Source organism: Sceloporus occidentalis, unplaced genomic scaffold (genome assembly GCF_023333645.1).
Source record: "Sceloporus occidentalis isolate IW3139 unplaced genomic scaffold, rSceOcc1.0.p SCAF_1, whole genome shotgun sequence".
NCBI classification, from domain to species: domain Eukaryota; kingdom Metazoa; phylum Chordata; class Lepidosauria; order Squamata; family Phrynosomatidae; genus Sceloporus; species Sceloporus occidentalis.
This window is the reverse complement of record NW_028316981.1, coordinates 170595038-170614325: the sequence shown is the minus strand read 5'-3', so window position 1 is coordinate 170614325 and position 19288 is coordinate 170595038. Positions and strand designations below refer to the sequence as shown.

The following is a 19288-nucleotide window of genomic DNA, read 5'->3' as shown; positions in this document are numbered from 1 at the left end:
GGGGTCGGGGCAGGCTGGAGGGAGAGGGAGAGAGAGGGCTTGCAAAAGGGGGGCAGACTGGAGGGGGCCACAGCGCCTCTGGGATCGCCCTCTTTAAAAACCATCATCCCCATCATCATCATCATCATACCCATTATCATCATCTTGCCCATCCTCCTCCTATCATCATCATCATCCTCATCATCCCCCTCATCATTATCATCGTGCTCATCATACTCATCATTATGCCCATCACTCTCATCCTCATCATGCCCATCATCCGCATTATTATCCCCACCATCATCATCGTCATGCCCATCATCCCCATCATGGGGGAACATTGGTCTGAGGGCTCCACCTCCATCTTGCATGTCTGCAGCAGCCTCCTCCCCTTCGTTGTGTGTGTGTGTGTGTGTGTTTCTGGTGGCACCTGCCTTTGCACACACAAAAGGGGGGGAGGTTGTCTAAAAAGACAGCTCTGTGTGTTTGTGTGGATGGGAGGGGGAGGGGGGCTTTTCTTTTTAGGGACACACACACGGGAGCACTTTTTACATAACAATTTGCCTACCTTCCTTCCCTTCAGACGCCCCTCCTCAAACCCCTGGGGTGGACAAGTGTGTGTGTGGTGTGTAGTGTGTGGGGGTCTTCCCCGCCCTTTGCCTTGGTCTGTGTGGGGCAAGTGGGTCAAACAATGATGAAACACAACTCCCCACCTTTTTGTCCTCATAGGAGTGTGTGTGGGGTTGCTTTCCTCATGCTCTGTTGTGGGTCTTGTGTGTTTGTGTGTGTCTCTCCCCCCCACCTTTCCCTGAGAAGAAATGTTGCTCTGTGGATCAAGAGGGTGAAACAACTCCCCACTTTTCTGTCCTCAAAGGAGAGGGGACTGTTTTCCTCATGCCCTGTTGTGGGTCTTGTGTGTGTTTGTGTTTGTTTGTGTGCGTCCCGCATTTCCCTGAGGAGAGGTCTGGGTCTGAGGGACAAGTGGGTCAAGAGAGGATACAACACAATTCCCCAATTTTCTGTCCTCATATGAGGGAGAGGGGAATGTTTTCCTCATGTCCTGTTGTGGGTCTTGTGGGTGTGTGTTTGTATATGTGTCTGTGGGTGTCTTCCCCCTTTTTCCCTGAGGAGAGGTCTTGGTCAGTGGGGCAAGGGAGGTTGAAACATGGGGGATGTTTTCCTCATGCCCTGTTATGGTGTGTGTGTGTGTGTGTTTATGCCCCCCCCTTTCCCTGAGGAGGGGTCTGGGTCTGGGGAACAAGTGGGTCAAGAAAGGATGAAACACAATTCCCCATCTTTCTGCCCTCAAATGAGGGGGTGTTACTGTTGTCCTCATTTTTTTTGTGGGTCTTTTTTGTGGGGGTCTTAGGTTGGTGGGAATCAAGGGGTCTCAAAAACAGAGGTGGGCGGACAATGAAACAGATGTGACTCCGGTTCAGAGAGGGTCCAAAGCCAAGGTTTATTTTCCTAGCCATTGTCTTTCACACCACCTGCCCCCTCACTCTTTTTGCTTCCCTTTTGTTCCCTAATTATTAATTAAATGAATATTAAATATACATTAAATAGTAAAAAAATAAATTATCCTTTATGACTTGAAGGGAGTCATAAGGGCCTCATCTTTGATAAACAAGCTCTAATGAATAGATCAGCTCGTCTAAAGCGGCTGTAAATAATCCAAATATTATCCTTCTCAATAATAATGATGATGATGACTAATAATAAACTGGTGGGGTGGATCTCAAGGAGAGCAGATAAATATGGAGAGGTTCTGCCCCTCTCTGCCCCCCAAGATGTCAATGTCGTTCCTCCTTTCTTCCTTTCTTCTTTCCTCCACCTCCGCTTGCCATGTTTGTTTTCCCTGTTTTTCCTCCCTGGCGCTGACAATGGACCAGGGCAAGGCCTGTACTCTTTATTGCCCAGGTGAGACCCATGGAAAGGTAAACCCCTCGGCCTTGGCCAAGGTCACCATAGATCCAGGAGTGTCCAGATGCAGCAAAGGGCAGGGCTCCTGTACACTTCATGTCAGTGTGAAAAGAGGACAGCTTTCAGCCAGGCACTGCTAGTCAAGATTTGGGAGATTGGGGAGGAGACGTCTGTTTGTTTGAGCAAAACAGCACCTGATGGAATTCCCTGCTCTTCATCGCCAAGATCAGAGGCCCTTGGACCACCCTTGCTGGACTGTCTGGACTGTCTTGGTTGATGCAGAATCTTGCAGGGTCTCTCTGCTATACAATCAGCCTTCTGTACCCACGGATTTTTCAACCCACGGATTCAGGCATCCATGCCTTGAAAATATTTTTAAAATATATAAAATTGCAAAAAAAGAGCAAACCTTCATTTTGCTATTTTATATAAGGGGCACCATTTTACTGTGCCATTGTATTTAATGGGACCTGAGCATCCATAGATTTTGGTATCCACAGGAGGTCCTGGAACCAAACCTCAGCAGATACCTAGGGCCCACTGTACAGCATATCTATTCTGAGGGGTTGCTGAATTGTATAGGGTAAGTACCTTAGCCTCCATCTTGATGGGTTGAGAAAACAGGCAGGGAAAAAAATCAACCCTTTCTGATCCTTTGTGTATGGGGGGGGGGGATGCAATTCTTCCCAAATTGTAAAGTGGTGTGCTTTTTTCTCTCCTCCTACTCAAAGTCCCAACAGGTCATGGAGACTGCAGCTATTGGGAGAATGTTTTTAGCATTTTCTATGTCTTTCCTGTCATTGTATAACAGCTGTACGGTTGGTTGGTTGTTGTAGAGTTCTCTTTTGTTGCTTTCTTGTACAGCTGCAAGAGGAAGACCAGGAAGCTTTATGAACAGGGTTTCTTTTTTTTTTTTTTTTAATGCCATCATGTTCCTCACCAGACACAAATAACTGCGTAGGCCAGCTTTATTTCTTTTCTCTTTCTTTTTTAAGTCTCCCAGACATACAAAGCACCTGGGGGGGGTGTTGGTGTTTAGTTTTGTTTGTTTTGTTTTGTGCATGTTTTGTGTGTTTAATTCCAGAAGCTCTAGAGCAGTTTCCTCTATAAATGTGTTACCTTATCAATCCCATAACCCAGTCCCAGCGCTTGTACTGGTTGGGGATGATGGAAGCCATCATCAGACCATATTAGGAGGCCACCAGCTTGAGGGAGGTGGTATGATCCTTTCGTGGCAGCTACTGCAGGATTCACGATCTCTTGCCCTCATCCCTACTGCTTTTCTCAGACAGTCTAGCCAGCAACACCATCAAGACCAAAGCGTCTTTCAGGACAAAGAAACTGTATGGTGCCTGTGACCTCAGTAACGTGACTAGAGAATGGACGTCAAAACTTGATAATAGCCCCCATGAGGAAAAGAATCCAGGTGATGTGAGTCATAGCTGTTGCCATATTTGTTAGGGTGTTCACAAAATAGGTGAAGCAATGTCTTTGTCTACAAATCCAACTTCAATTTATATAGGACTGCATTTGGAAATGGCCATTTACTTGTAAGCAGAAAAGCTCTCTTGTGAACAATCAAGCCTTCAGGAAACTGGAAGAGGTGTTTATGTGGACACACACATATTCAAGCTGCCATGATGCCAAAATATAGCATAATTAGGCTAGCTAATAACATCTCCTGTGGGCTAGCAACTTGATTTGCAGGGCTGTGGGAGAACGGCAGGCTTGCCATTTAAATAGAATTCTTTATGATGTAGAATGGAAAAATAACTAAGGCTGCAGTGCTAGGTATGTTTTTTTTTCTTCCTGAAGGTAAGCCCAGTGGTATTTACTGCTGCAATCCTGCACAGGCTTATTAGTACGCTTTGAGAGGCTTGCTTCCAATATGCATAGAAGCAGCTAGTATATTATACATATGTAATGTAAAGAGTGCTGCTGGTTAAAGCTTTCTAAAAACCAGGTCCAATTGTTAACTCCCAGCTAGAATAAACTCATTGAATCATTGGACTTAGCCAAGTTCCCATTGACTCAGATGGTCTGTTTTATTTGAGATTAACAACCGTGTTTGAGGTGTTCATTATTGCTCTCTGCTTGCCATTTTTTTTGGTGAAGAAAGTATACATTCTTTTGTCTAATTTTGTATTCTTTTGTCACCACATATCCCCATCTCCCCCCAGATTTTGAAGGGAATGTTTTTGTTGTTGTTTTGTGTGTGGGTTGTTTGTTTTGCTCTAAAAAGACTGATACTAAACCCCCCCCCCAAAAAAAAAGCCTTCCTTTTTCAGCCTGTAGAGTTGTTGTTAATTGTCATCAAATCATCTTTGACTTATCACAACCCCATGAATGAGAGACCTCATTCTTGGTCATCAGTAGCCTTACTCATGTCTCGTAAACCTGCAAGGACTATGGCTTCTTTGACTGAGTCGATCCACCTGTAATGAAGTCTTCCTCTTTCCTTACTGCCTTCTACCATATCAAACTTTATTGCGTTTTCTAATGAATCATGTATTCTCATGGTATGTCCAAAGTACAACAGTTTCAGTTCAGTCATCTTGGCGTCTCTGGAGTGTTCAGGCTTGTTTACTCTTGGATCGATTTATTTGTCAGCCTATAGATGCCTTTCTTTAAAGAAGAAATATTTGGACTTCCTGCCTGGTCACTTCTTGTTTTAAAAATAAGCTTGTGCAGTAGGCAAAAAGAAAGCCTTCAGACACCTAAAAAAGATTATAGGCCCATCAAATGCCCCAATAATAGACAATAACAACTACCCAGTCTGCAGAAGGTACTGCTAGCCATTTTGAGGCAAAAAGGGTTAAAAAAAGAACATGGGAGAAGCAGTAGGGATGCATCCTCCAGTGTTCTGTGGATGCCAATGTGGTCCCATAAATCTTGGCATTTGGCTACCCCTGCCTTATATATTCTGGATTGAAATGTTCACTTTTCAGGTAGTTCATTTTCTGCAGACATGTATTGAGAAACACTAGAATATTGCAGAGGACTTGAGGATATTAATGACACACATTTTCATGCAACAGACTTCAGGTCTGCTGGTCTTCAGTGTCACCCCCACAAAAATGAATATGTGAACTGCAACCATTTAATTCTGTTGCCATTCAGAGAAACATGTCTTCTAGACCATTCATCAGATGTCACTGGGCTTGGAAATTTTTCTTTAGCTCTACAAAAACCACAGTGCCACCTCAAAATTTCTAAGAAAAGCTTTTGCTTTACCAACTGCATTAGAGAAAGAAGTTTAGTACTGTACTTCATATTCTGCCTCCTGAGAGTATGTGCAAATGTACTGATGGGAGAATGGCAGAAACAACTTTGTAGGTGAGCTGTGAGCTCTTTAAAACATAAAGCTGTACAGTGTTTCTGGGTGGACCAGCTTGAACTGTGAAGATCATCTTGTGTAGGGCAAGGATTGGTTAGTACAGGCCTATTTTCTTTATCTCTTTCCCAGTCCTTGAGGCAGCTTTGGAATTCTCTTTAAAATGTGTATTTTAAGAAATGATGAGTAAATGGGCAGGTGGGGTTTTTAAATGAGTAGCTTATTTGAAATGGAGGGGGAAGCAGAACAGGGACACGACTTGACAAATGAATCAGTGTTCAATTCATTGATACATATATTTTTGTAGCAAATATAAGGCCAGGGTGTGGTTGGAAAACTGCTGTGACTTTTTAAAAACATTACAGCTATCTTGAGCTGTTCAGGTATGAGTTAGGAAAGGATTGCCCATGGGCTATGTGTGGCCCCAGACCCCATTTTTGTGGACATTAGTGTCCTAGGTGACGTTCCTTGCTTTTCTTTAGGCAATTCCTTTGCCCTCAAAGGGGTTCAAACCATTGCAGAATGTATCATTTGTTCCCCCTCCACCCTTCCCAGCCTCCTTTAAAAGATAAACAGCTGAAAATGAAACTGGAAGTGCATCACCTTCATCACCTTGGAATAAAAAGAAAAGGGCCCACACCCCTACACAGTTACCCATGCCTTAGGAATTAGGAACTTGTTTTAAAATACAAAAAAGGACTAGGCACCAAAATTTCATGTTTATCACTACAGTCACAATGTGTAGATCCAAACTGTTGCTTGTAAGATAGCTAAAACTGTTGTTGTGTACCTTCAAGTCATTTCAGAGTTATGGTGATCCTATCATGGGGTTTTCTTGACAAGTTTCTTCAGAGGGGGGTTGCCATTGCTATCCTTTGAGCCTGAGAGAGTGTGACTTGCCCAGGGTCACCCAGTGAGCTTCATGTCTGAGTGGGAAATTGAACCCTGCTCTCCAGGGTCATAGTCCAAAACTCAGACCACTATGCCACACTGGCTCTAGCTAAAACTACTGGAATATTTTTGCAGAGCTGTCATTCAAGTGCACTGGCCTGCTGCTGTGCTGCTCAAGTCCTGCAGAGTGGGAATCTGTTCTTCCTCTGCAAGACAGATCAGCTGTAATTAAGACCTGCTGGGTAGTGAAAGCTTTTCCCAAGCTTGACTTAAGCAGAGAGCGTTTGGCTTGTCAGAGGTTTTGAACTACGATACCTACCATGCCTTGCCATTCACAATGCTTGATATGGCTGATGGGAATTGTAGGCCAAAACACCTAGAAGGCTAAGGGTTCACCAGCCTTCAATAAGCCATGTTGAAAGGACCTTAAAAAGAGACTTTGAGGCACAAGAATCAACGGAGTTCTTATTCCTTCCTGGGGAATGGATTGTCATTGGCAGCACCTCTGAGCAGTTTCAGTGGCCCTCGTTAACCTTGCAAGGAATCTTGAGCAACATGAGGATGGTGGGTATTACTCAAGAAGGCATTGTGTTGCCCACAACTCGAATGCAACTCTAGTATTGGAGCCTTGCCTGCCATTACACCATCCTTCCTCTCATCTCTCTTGTTCTTTGTACGTGTATTGATGTTGGCTGCCTGAAGTCATCTGCCTTGGAGGGTGGTTTACTTCTCAGCATGATGGAAGTGCCTTCTCGGAAGTATCAGAAAGGAAGGAGGAGCTCTGATGACCAAATGCCATGTACGAAGAGTTCCCAGTGATGAAAGGATATTATTTATTATTACTATGTCCTTTGAGAAATTCCTCCTGCTCATGCATGTACTGGCCTTTTTGGCCTTCCAGATGTTTGGGACTTCAGCTCTTAGCAGTCCCAGCCAACATGGCTAATATGAAGGGACTGTGGGAGTTGTAGTCTCAAAAAAGTAGTACAGTATTTCCAAGTGGTGTTCTAGAACAAATGGGCTGGGCTACAGAATTACCATCTTAGGAAAGAAGTGATCTCTGGGATATACAACAAAATCCACAAAAGAGGGATACCTTTATATATAGTGACAGCATATGCTCACAGATGCCTTTCAGAAGAGGGATGCAAGAAAACCATTACTATTTAGTCAAAGTCTAGTGCTGGATATTAAATTGTAAAATGTATAGTTGAAGAAATCGCTAATAATCATGTTTTTAATATTGCTAATAATTTAATTCTATTTTAATAACAATTGTTTGCATTGTATGTTTTTAACTATTATATGCATTTTAATTTGTAAGCCAACTTCAGTCCCAGTTTGGGGGAAAAGAAGGGGTGGCAACAGCAACAGTAATATATTTTTGCGCATCTTGATACTTATAGCTATGTTGTAAACACAAACCAGTCAATTGCTTTTTAAAACATTTTTTTCATTCTTTTGCTAAGAGTAAAAGTGTATGCATACCTTTTGCCATGCATGCCTGGTGCTTGGCCCCATTTAATGGATCAGTCATTGTGTAGATCCAGTGGGTTGGTTAAAAATAGAATTACTTGTCTGGAATTAATATCACTTGGGCTTTGCAAGGGTGCCCCAATCCGCTGTTCTTAGTAAAAGGTATTCTTGAGCAAATTTTTCTGATTAATATAAAAGACAAACACTCTTGCAGTATTTGAGGAAATAAGCATTATTTCTCCCTCCACCAACCCCATTTTGAGGAACAAAGGCAAGGAATGGAGGATGTGTTTGCTGTGCTTTGTTACTGAGACATCCATGACCCACAACTCCAACCTCAACATGGTTTACTTGGAAATTTCCCTCCACTGAAATCCAACTGTGTAATTGTGAGGGTCTGATAATTTCTTATTTAGTGATGATGATGATGAGCAGGAAGGGCTTTGTGCCATCATGGGCAGGAGCCAAATTCTCTAGAACAGGGGTTCCCAACATTTTAGACTCACATAATAGTTTTGTGGTCCATTTTTGGTAGCTGCATGATGGGGCACTATACATAGATCCAGTGGGAAAATGGGGTGCATCCAGCACATTTGAGAAAATGCTTGTGGGAGCAATCCAGATTGATCTGAGTAGTAAGCTGAGAAACATTCCTTTCTGAGCTGGAAGCCTCAATTGCTGGTGTATCCAAGAATTTCAAAGGCAATCTGTACAGGGACAAAGGTATTGAATATCCAATTTGAAATCCTGGTTAAGGGTGAAGGTAGTGTGATCTGACATCTGTAAAAGTAGTGATTTAGGTATTTGCTAGCTACCAGAATCATGACAATTGGCTATGCTAACTATCAATGCCCTATCACACTACACTGTTATAGCACTATGATACCACTTTAACTGCCGTGGCAACATTGTATGGAATTCTGGGATTTGCAGTTTGAAGATGCCATTTAGAATTCTCAGCCAGAGAGCTCACTAAACTACAAACCCCCAAATTCCCCAGGAGACAAGCTGGCATAGCAGTTCAAGTGGAATATAGTGCTATAACTGTAGTGTGATAGGGCCCTGAAATACTGGGAACTGTAGTCCTCCAGAGTAATCTTTCCAGGTTCGCTTGGGTATTGTGATGGAGCAAGAAATGGCTTCATTAATGGCTACATTGGAAATACTAATATTGGATAAATATTTATGGGAAAGGTTGCATCGACACTGCAGAAATAATCCAGGCCAACACCACTTTAACTGCCATGGCTCAATGTTTATTGTGGCACCAGAGCTCTCTGACAGAGACTATCTCACAAAAGTGCAGTTCTCAGAATCCCAATAGCATTGAGCCATGGCTGTTAAAGTCGTGTCAAACTAGATTATTTATGCAGTGCAGATACAGCCAAAGTCTTAAGTATTCAGCCACAGGTAAGCCGTAAGTAAGTCTTATGTAGCTATAGGATTTTTTGAATTAGTTATTGCCTCTTGGCTTGGCCCAGTTTCAGAGCCTGTAAGAAATCTTACATTCTAGAACAAAAAATGTTGGTAGGGCAATGCTTCAGTCTCATCTTAGTTCTGTGTTACTAATGGCTACTGTCACCCCTGTACTTGCTCATTCCTCCATGTTGTGCAACTGGAGGAAATGGGACCCAGAATTGTTGGGCTACAGCTTCCATCATCCAGCACCACTAGCTCTGCAGCGTAAGACTGACAGAAATTGTAATCTAGTCTAAGAACATGTGGGCAATGGTGCATTGTCCAACTGTAATCTAATGCAACAGAACATAGGCAGCATCAAAGTAATTGGGAGGGAGGCTGTTACCAGGGGCTTAAATATGTAATGTTTCCAAATTGTAATAGGGCTAAAGAAACTTTGCTCCCCAAAGTTTGACTGCAGCAGTCTTCATGCCTGGCCCTTATTTGAGCTGGTTTGATCTCTTGGGTACTGAAGTTCAATAACATCTAGTTCTTCAACTTAGTATTAATTACGTTTTAAGGGCTGGTGGTAACTCACCAGTGGCATATTAGCCATGATGAACAAGTGGTCTTGCTCAGGGTGAAGAATGTCCTTTGTAGCTAATCCACTTCCAACTATAGATATGAATGTGTGTGGCTCTTTTTTATTTTTTGCTATTTTGTTAAGAGAATTGGACACCTACACGGAGCTGCTCCTCTTTTCATGATTTTGTTTGCTTTGGGTTATGAAAACCACAGCATTTTACAATAAAAACAAGAAGAGGACAGTAGTTGAACCAAGGCAGACACTGTTTCCGCCATTTCAGCCAGTTAAACATGTATTGATTTGATTGATTTGGAGGGGAAATACTGTGGAGATCTCACAGCAATAAAAAATGGTATCTGGGCTACAAAGAGTTTCTAAGCTTAGTGGCTAGTGTATAAACTGAGTGCCTGAGGCTTAAGCTTTATTCTGTTCCCAGGTGTGGGAGGTCAAAAAGTGATAAGCAGTGGTAAAGTAGATCGCTCTTACACCTGCTCTGAAGAAATAGCACTAGTGTCTTAGTACTACAGTGAAGGTCTAGCCAGAAATGTTCTAATAAAACAAAATATCACTGTTTTACATTCTGGCATGGGATTTCAGCCCTGAGCCAAGTTCAGGAAAATAATAATACTCCATCCATCTTGAGAGGGATAGTGAAACTGTCCCTCTTACGTTTTTTGCCTTCAAGTCATTTCCAGCTCATGATGAGCCTAGCACAGGGTTTTCTTGACAAGATTTGTTCAAAGGATGTTTGCCTATGCTTTCCTTTGAGGCTCAGAGAGCGACTTGGCCAAGGTTACCAAGTGGATTTCCACAGCTGAGTGGGGATTTGAATCCTGGTCTCCAGAGTTCAAGCCATTGAATTCAAGTCATTGCATTCCCTATTACCATGTATGGATGTTAGAGCTGAACAGTTAAGAAAGAAGATAGGAAGAAAACCAATTCATTTGAGATGTGATGCTGGAGAACAGTGCTGAGGATTCCATGGACAGTCAAAAGGACCAACAAATGGATCCTAGAACAGATCAGGCCAGAAATCTCCATGGAAGCCAAGATGATAAAACAGGTACATAATGAGAAGCACATGAGAAATACAGTAGACATACATCATGAAAAGGCATGACTTGTTGGAAAACACAATAATGCTAGGAAAGGTGGGGGGAAGTAGAAAAAGAGAAATGCCACAATCTAGATGGATGGACTCTATTAAGGAGGTCATGGGTATGACTTTGCAGGAACTAAGGACGGTGGCGGACAGAGAGTCTTGGCAATATCTCATCCACAGGGTCGTCATGGGTTGGGACTGACTCGAGGGTGGTTAACAACAACTCCAGAATCATAGTACAATACTCAAACCACTACACCATGATAGCTCTCACTTTTACGTTATTAGGCCTAACTAAAAATCAGATGTAATCTCTCCATGCTCATCTGAAAGCAAGGTTAGGATTACATCAGATTGAGCTGTAGATATATTGGGAGACACTTTTCCAAATCATGCGCCTACCTTCTTTAAAGCAGAAATATCCCAAACCCCAAATGCCTGGTGTGGCAGTGGGTGGGGGAAGAAAATGAATCTGCAGTGCTTAAAACACGTTTACTTGGCAGTAAATTGCATTGAACACTTAAGAGTAAGCATGGTTACAATGGCACCATGACAATGAACCAACCTAGAGGGAAGGATTTGTTTGGATGGGAAGGGTGAAAGCCTTGCCTTCTGGAGTATGCCTCAGGATCTTTGCTTGTGCTTAAATTCAAAGCCAGGAAGATGATGATGATATTAATAATAATAATAATAGATTTATTTATAGCCCGCCCAATCACAAAGAATCTGTTGGGTTACAACAGTAAAAAATACAACCAAAATACAATAAAAATGAAAACAATCCCTTCCCAACTTCCCATCCCAGTTCTAAAACTACAATATTAAATAATCAAAATTTAAAAAACAATAAAATACAATAGCTTAAAAATGGGGGGGGGGGGATTGGCGGACAGAGAGACATAAATCACAATCAAAGTTGTATTTGTATGCAGGGAGAGGAAACTAGGTTGGGAAGGCCTGCTGCAAGAGATCCGTCTTCAGAGCCTTCTAAAGGCTGTAAGTGTGGAAATGTGGCGGATCTCCTCCAGCAGGGCAGTCCTTCAGAGCAGCAGTGGAAAAGGCCCTCTGGGTGACTGAAGTTAGCCTAGATTTTTTTTTGGCTGAAGTAGATTCATCCCAGAGGACCTTAATGTGTGGGATGGACAGTATGGAAGAAGGCATTCCCTTAAGTATTCTGGACCCAAGCCATGTAGGGCTTTAAAGGTAATCATCACCAACACCTTATATCTTGCCCGGAAACTAATTGGCAGCCAGTGAAGGGACTTCAGAACCGGTGTTATATGATTGTTCCAAGAAGTATGCTCCTGGGTGGAGCTTCACCTTGGGTTTAGCAGCTATAAATATAATGCACTTTTCCCCTAGGCATAGCCATAACCTAACACACCCTTTTCTTTCCCATTTGCAGTTTCTGATTCATCATTCAGCTGAACTCCCACATCTGGCTGGTCCTCACTTTCAGCCTTTCCCATGGGCTCACCAGGTAAGGTACTGCAATCGTAGCTTACTCTACAGGTGGGTTTCCCTTTTTAAAATCCCATCCCCCTCCAATGTATCAGTTAATCCTGAAGAATTCTTGTTTCTCCATTTCCCTAGGATGTGGGCATCACAAAATTAGAGCCCTTAAGTGTTTTTAGCTTTTTCTTGGTTTTGGCCTCCATACTTCTCAACGTTCTGAGTAATTCCAGAGAATGTCCTCCCTCTGGAGCATGGCTGAGAAGCATGCATTTACGTTGATATTAAGTGTTTTAGCTCTTATTTGGTCATGTCTTGCATTTTTTTTCCTTGAATGTCCTCTTCTAAGAAGCAAGGATTTACATTTTATTAAGTGTTTTAGCTCTTATTTGGTCATACCCTACATTCCAAACCTTATGAAGGAATTCCCATGGGTCCTCCCTTTGGAGCATGGCTAAGAAGCATGGATTTACATTGATACTAAGTGTTTTTAGCTCTTCCTTAGTTATGTCATCCATCCATCTCAACCTTCTAAGGAATTCCAGAGAATGTCCTCCCTTTGGAGCATGGTTGAGAAGCATGGATTTATATTGATACGACTGTTTTGAGCTCTTATGTCCTCCATTCCAAATCCTTCTGTCCAGGAGGAATTTCCAAGTCTCCCCTCTTTTGAGCCTGACTGAGAAGCATGGATTTACATTGATATTAACAAAGATCCATCAGTGATATCTTTATTAGCCAACCAAAATGCAGAATATACTTGTTGCAAGCTTTCGAAGTTTCATGGACTTCTTCATCAAGCAAGATGTTACAAACCAAACAGGAGGAAAAAAACAATTGGAGATGTTAGTCAGATGCCTACATGTTGTTTCAGTCTTTAGTAAAGATGGTGTGCTGGGGAGTATATCTTTTGCAGGCAGGTTCTTCCTCCTTCTGGCCATGCCACAATAAGGAGATTATCAAAGTACTGGAAATTTAAAGTCCATTTGCTTCTCAACAGGGAACCCTCAGTGCTGCAGGCCTAGACATACATTGATACTTGGATAACTACCTACTTTTAGCTAAAAGTGAATTTGTTGTTACAGTCATTCTCTTTGAGTTAGGCAACATCAGTGTGGTTGAAACAAAAAACTCAGATCTATCTTGATGTGTCCTGTGGTAATAATGCTCATAATGGTAGGACACACTATGGTGCTGTGAGATAGGCAGATTGCAAGGAGTTAATTCGAGGAATAAAGACTCCTGTGTGCCTAAGTGCTCTCTCCAAAACAGGACAATAAAACATGATCTAAAAATAAACCCCCTGGTGGCATTGAAGCTTTGAAAAGAAACTTTTTCCAGGTGCATCTCCAATTAGTGCCTCTCCATAATGAGAAATTTGTGAAACACTAAGGAGACAAACTGCACTAAATTCTCTGCAGTTTGCTTCTGAACAAATCTGTTTGGGATTGAGATGTGCCTTCGTTATGTTATGTGTGCCTCTCACCCATTCCACCCAATTAGGCTTCCATCTATAAAGCTCTGTGGATTACTCTCCTAGACTATGCCTCTCCAAAGGCTTTGAATTCTGCTTTTTAAGTAATCCTTTATTCCTCGTGGGTTGCTGGTGGATTCTGATTACCCTATAACATTCTGTTTGGGATTGCCAAGTGTCCCTTAAGGATCCTCCATCTTGAGCCCATTGTCTCAGAAAGAGAACCTTGGAGTGCACAGCACTGTTCTTATTTTGAAAGACCTGCTGTTTGTTGCAGAACTGTATGTATGCAAAATCATATCCAATGTGTATATGTTTTAATAATCTGTATAGTTTTGTTGCAATATTAAAGCCATTATTTATCCTGCCATGATGTGTGTGTGTGTGCGAGAGAGAGAGAGAGAGGGACAGAGAACGAGGGAGAGAATATGTCACACAATCTCTTTTGCTGTTTTAAAATATTCAGTTGACTCATTGATCATCACTGATAATCTAGAATAGGGGAATGCAGAGCATTGCGGATGGTGTTGGGCTGTTGCTGTTGTCCTGTGCTTTTGAGTTGTTTAATAATAATAATAATAATAATAATAATAATAATAATTTATTTATAACTTGCCCAATCACAAAGAATCTGGGTGGATTACAACAGTAAAAATACATTTAAAATACAATAAAATACAAAATTAATCCCTACCCAACCCCGCATCCCTACTTATGGTAGCCCTAAGACAAACCTAACACAAGTTTTTCTAGGGCTGAGTGTGTGTGATGCACCCAAGGTCACCCAGTGGGCTTCCCTGGCCAAGTGAATAATTTAACTCTAGTCTCCAGAGTCATAGTTCAACTCTCAAACCACTACACCATGTTGGTTGTTGGACTAACACCAATAATCCAGCACCATTGGCTACAGTTGCATCGACATTTAGAACTCCTGGAGAAATTGGCATGCTGGCAGTGCCCTGGGTATGGCCCATTGTCTTAGAAGGAGTTGTAGTTTAGTAGTACAGGATATGCTCTGCACGTAGAAGATCCCAAGCTCAGTTCCTGACTTGGCATCATTGAAGAGAATTAGATAGCAGAAAGACTTCTGAATGAGTCCCAGGAGAACTGGTGTCAGAGCTGATAATAGTAAGCTGGATGGACAGCAGTCTGACCTTCGTCACATCTTGGAAACTGCTCACCATGCTGGCTGAGAGATTCTGGGACTTGTCATCCCAAAACTTTCCCAAGCCTGTGCAAACCAACTTTGTGTTTACCCTGCCTCCTCCATGCAAAAATGTGTGTATTTGTAAGAGAGAGAAAAAAAGAACTAAGAGGCAGGAAAAAGTCATACATATATAGGCTGAGTGATCTCACAAACTAACCCAAGCCATAAGAATGCACATAACTTCCCAAGATTAAAGTAAATCTTAAAGACAGAATAATGTGTGAATGGGGCTTTCTCTACTAAAGCAAAGAGCAGGCAGGGGGCAAAGGCCTTCTCAGTCAAGGAAGCCACAGCCCTGAGTTTGCAAAACTTGAGCGGGGCTGTTGATGACTGGGTGATTTGGGGGTCTCTCTCTCTCTCTGTGACTCTCTATTTAATCATTGTAAACTGCTTTCAGTCTCAATCTTATAAAAAGGTGGGATAGAAATAATAATAATAATAATAATACATCAACATAAGTTGTCAACAGCAATAACAACAGGCTTTTACTCTGCAGTAGACTCTAATAACAATAATAATCGAAGCAGGATTACAGCAAGTAAAAACATCATAAAAATACATATATAATTTGAAATACATCAATCAAAGAAAAGAAAGTAAAAAAAAAGGAAGAGTTGTTCTGTAGCTCAGATCAGTCCCTTTCCCCCAGGTCTGCCATTTACATTTTGAAAAACCTTTCATGCAATGGGGAAGGACATATATTTAGTTTAACCCTTAGGAAAAATAGTTAAGAAGTTATTTAGAGTATTTATTTAGGGAATGCGGTGGTTTAGTAGTTAAGATGCTAAACTGAACTATACAGATTGACGATTATAAGACCAGAAGGTTCAATTTGAGGCACAAGTGCTGAATGTGGGGTGAGCTCCCATCACTCATCTCAGGTTCTGCCAGCCTAGCAGTTTGAAAGCATGCAAATGCATGTAGATAAGTAGGTACCAGTTCGGTGGGAAGGTAAACAACATTCAGTGCTGTCATGCTGGCCACGTGACCACCAAAGCAGTCCTCGGACAACGCTGGCTCTTCGACTTAGTAACAGAGATGAGCAGAGGCCCCTCCATTAGGTTACGACTCATGGGACTATCTTTCCCTTTTTACACTGTCCTCCTCTAAAGCTTTGCAGTTGTTAAGTTTAACCGTGTCTCCAGTATCTAGGCAGTTAAAATCCCCCCTTTCTGATTATTCAAATCTTCTGTTAGTTTGAAAGGGTGTTGTATTAGCATGGGATTATGCAGTATGAATGTATTGAAGCTGAACAAAGAGTTAGACATTTTGAATATCTGAGCATCTCTTAATGGGTTTCTGGTATATGTTTTGCTCAGCAGTTTTTTCCTCCAAACGGGACCAATGGAAGTCTTGATTCCAGGCCAGCTCTCCACTTAGGATGGAGTGGGTGGAATGTGGGTGGCTGTCTGTTTGTGTGTCTGTCTTTAATCCTGCCAGGAGTCGCTTTGATGACTGCCCTCTCTCACACCCCCATATCTCTCTCTCTCTCTCTCTCTCTCTCTCTCTCTCTCTCTCTCTGTGTGTGTGTGTGTGTGACTCTCTCTTTTCCTCCTCCTCCTCCTTTCCAGTATCATTTGTTTTATCCAGGATGGCTGCTTGCGGAGGCACCACCAAAAATAGGCTCACGGTAAATAAGCACGTCTGGGACTTTCTGACCAAGGAAAGCCCTGCCAAGCTGGTCAAGCTGAAAGAAGAAAACAAGGTGAGCATCTTGATTGATGGTGAAACCTCTGAGATCTACGTGCTGCAGATCACCATGCCTGCCCACGGGCCCAGCAATGGCCTGTACCTGGCCCGTAAGGCCCTCAAGGCTCTGCTCAAGGAGACTGAGAAGGAACTGAAGAAGGCTCAGCGCCAGAGTGAGCTGATGGGCTGCATGGCCTTAATGGAGAAAAACAGAGAGCATGGGGCAGTAGAGCTTCACCGCCGAGGGGCTGGCTTGATATCCAGAGGGCAGCAAACCTCCGGGCCCAGAGTGGTCAGTGGGAGCGGAGGGGTAGCTAGCTGCTCGCGGGGCGGGGAGGAGGAACAGGACAGCCAGTGCCCCATCTGCTTAGGGGAGATCCAGAACATTAAGACTCTGGAGAAGTGCAAGCACTCCTTCTGCGAGGACTGTATCACCCGGGCCTTGCAAGTCAAGAAAGCCTGCCCGATGTGTGGCCGCTTCTATGGGCAGCTGGTGGGCAACCAACCAGAGAATGGGCGCATGCTGGTCTCCAAGGACTCAAGTCTGCTTCTCCCTGGTTATGAGAAATATGGTACCATCATAATCCAGTATGTCTTCCCACCTGGCATACAAGGGGTAAGTTGGCTTCAGCTTCTGTGTCTTTCTGTATTTTTGTCTAACAGATTTGGAATTCAGAGAATGTCATGGGTGTTGTCTCAGGATGGCTGCCATTGTCATGGGGTATGCGGCCAGGCAAAAGCCCCTTCCCTGCCATTTTTTAGAATATCGACTGATGAGGCTATAATAAAACTTCCTAAGAACCTAAATAAAAAGCAGAAAGAAAATCTGAGCTCCAAATACCAAATCATGTATTTGCCACCACAATTTTTTTTAAAAGGCCCATTTCATAAAAGATGAGCTGGTGGTGCTTAGGAGAATGTTCATACAAGTCAAAACAAGTCCTTACATCACATACTAACAGGAACATGCCCATGATAAAACAGCCACTTACAACATATGTGCACTAACAGATATGATGAGCCAAGTAAAGCACACACCACATAAACTCTCCATCTGAGTAGCCAGGCAAAACTGAAACAGACAGCAGAGCAGCTAACATACTATAGCAAACAAAGCACACAATGTCATGCAACACAGAAGAAACACTTCTGGCCTTCCCTTTGAACCCCTCAGGATACTCTCTAGCATATGAGTGAGGAAAGTAGACTGTGGGCCACATGTGGCCCATAGTGCTCTTTTATGCCCCCCCTAAACCCATGTTCTGGGTATCCTGAGGCCTTTTGTCCCGCTGCTTGTTACCTGGTTGGGTGATAAGCCGCACCAGCTGAAATCCCTCTTCTTGTTGCTATTGTTAACTACCCTTGAGTCGCCCTGACTCATTGCAACTCTGTGGATGAGACATCTCCAAGAGTCCCTGGTCTGTTTAAGTCCTGTAGATTCAGGCCCATGGCTTCCCTGATTGAGTCTTGCCATCTGGTGTGTGTTCTTCCTCTTTTTCTACTGCCTTACGCTTTTCCAAGCATTAATGTATTTTGGAGTGAGTAATGCCTTCTCGTGATGTGGCCAAAATAAAATAGCCTCAGTTTTGTCATCTTGTCCTTCCCGGGGGAGTTCTGATTTGATCTGTTCAAGGACCCATTTGTTTATCATCTTGTCCATCCACCTCCAGCGCCACATCTCAAATGAGTTGATTTTCTTCCTATCCGTTTTTTTCCATTGTCCACCTCTCACATCTGTATATGGGAATACTCTTGACTTTGATGATTGACTTTAGTGCTCAGTTGTATGTCTTTACTCCTCTTCTACACAACCATCTCTCTAATTTTCATTTTAGCAGCCCTACCCTTAGGGGACATGGAATGTGTGTCCCCCCCCCCCCCCCCCCCGGGAGAATTGCATGTCATTCAGGAAGAAAAAACATTCTTCAGAATTTTTCTCCAGAATATGATCAGTAGAGGCAGCCATCCAAAGTACCATAGGGAGAGCACCCTTCTCCCATCCCTCCCACTACTGCCGTTTACTTTACTTCTACTCTGGGTTGGCTAGATATTGTGAAAAATGAAGCACTGAGCTACAGCTACTTTTTTTTTTTTTTTTTGGGTAAAAATTCCTCTGGGATGCCAGTAAACCCAGAGGCATTTTTGAAACAAAATATGGCATCAGAAGCCAATGTTTTACATTGTAGTATGCCAATTTCTTTTCTTAATATTTCAGGGGAAAGCAACCTAATAGCCACAAAATGTTTTGGAATACAACTCTCATAAACCCCAGTCAGCATAGTCAGTAGTCAGAGCCTGTGGGAACTGTGTAATCTGGAGTATCTGGAAGGCACCAGGATGATAAATCTTGTCATGGGGTTTTCAGAGAGAAGTACAGTCATGAATTGCCAAAGGATGCTTGTGGTGAGGTCTCAGTGTGCATCTGCCTTTCCTGTCCAGAGGCATGTTACACAAAGACTGATTAGAGTGTGGTCACCACAGTGAGATTTTTAAATGCAGTAATTTTTTTTCTCTTCAATCCTGTAACCAAATCAAACATTTGACATTACAAGAAAGATGGCAGCATACCTGTCTTCGTTTTGCTGATGCATCAGGCTGGCCTTGCCATTGGACACAGTGAGGTTGCTGCCTCAAGCAGCAGATACTGGGTGTCATGAAAAGCCAACAGATGGTTATTTACCGTATTTTCTGGCGTATAAGGCGACAGGGCGTATAAGACGACCCCCAAACTTTTCAAGTAAAAATATAGACTTAGATATATTCTCGCCGTATAAGAC

At 42.7% G+C, this 19288-nt stretch overlaps 1 protein-coding gene across 8 annotated transcripts in view; it reads left to right on the top strand.

Annotated features, from left to right (window-relative positions):
- LOC149322723 (E3 ubiquitin-protein ligase DTX3-like) overlaps nucleotides 1-19288 on the top strand; it is a 33394-nt gene that overhangs the window by 275 nt on the left and 13831 nt on the right. For 2 of the 8 annotated variants that reach the window (XM_089482099.1, XM_089482161.1), the window contains exons 2-3: nucleotides 12095-12169; nucleotides 16394-17127. In XM_089482099.1, coding sequence (XP_089338225.1) covers nucleotides 12157-12169; nucleotides 16394-17127 — 747 coding nt within the window. In that variant the 5' untranslated portion in view covers nucleotides 12095-12156. Of the gene's footprint in view, nucleotides 1-1376; nucleotides 2486-3190; nucleotides 3334-10356; nucleotides 10651-12094; nucleotides 12170-16393; nucleotides 17128-19288 lie in introns of those variants that run through there. The other 6 variants (XM_089482118.1, XM_089482153.1, XM_089482107.1 and 3 more) reach the window with 6 other exon arrangements.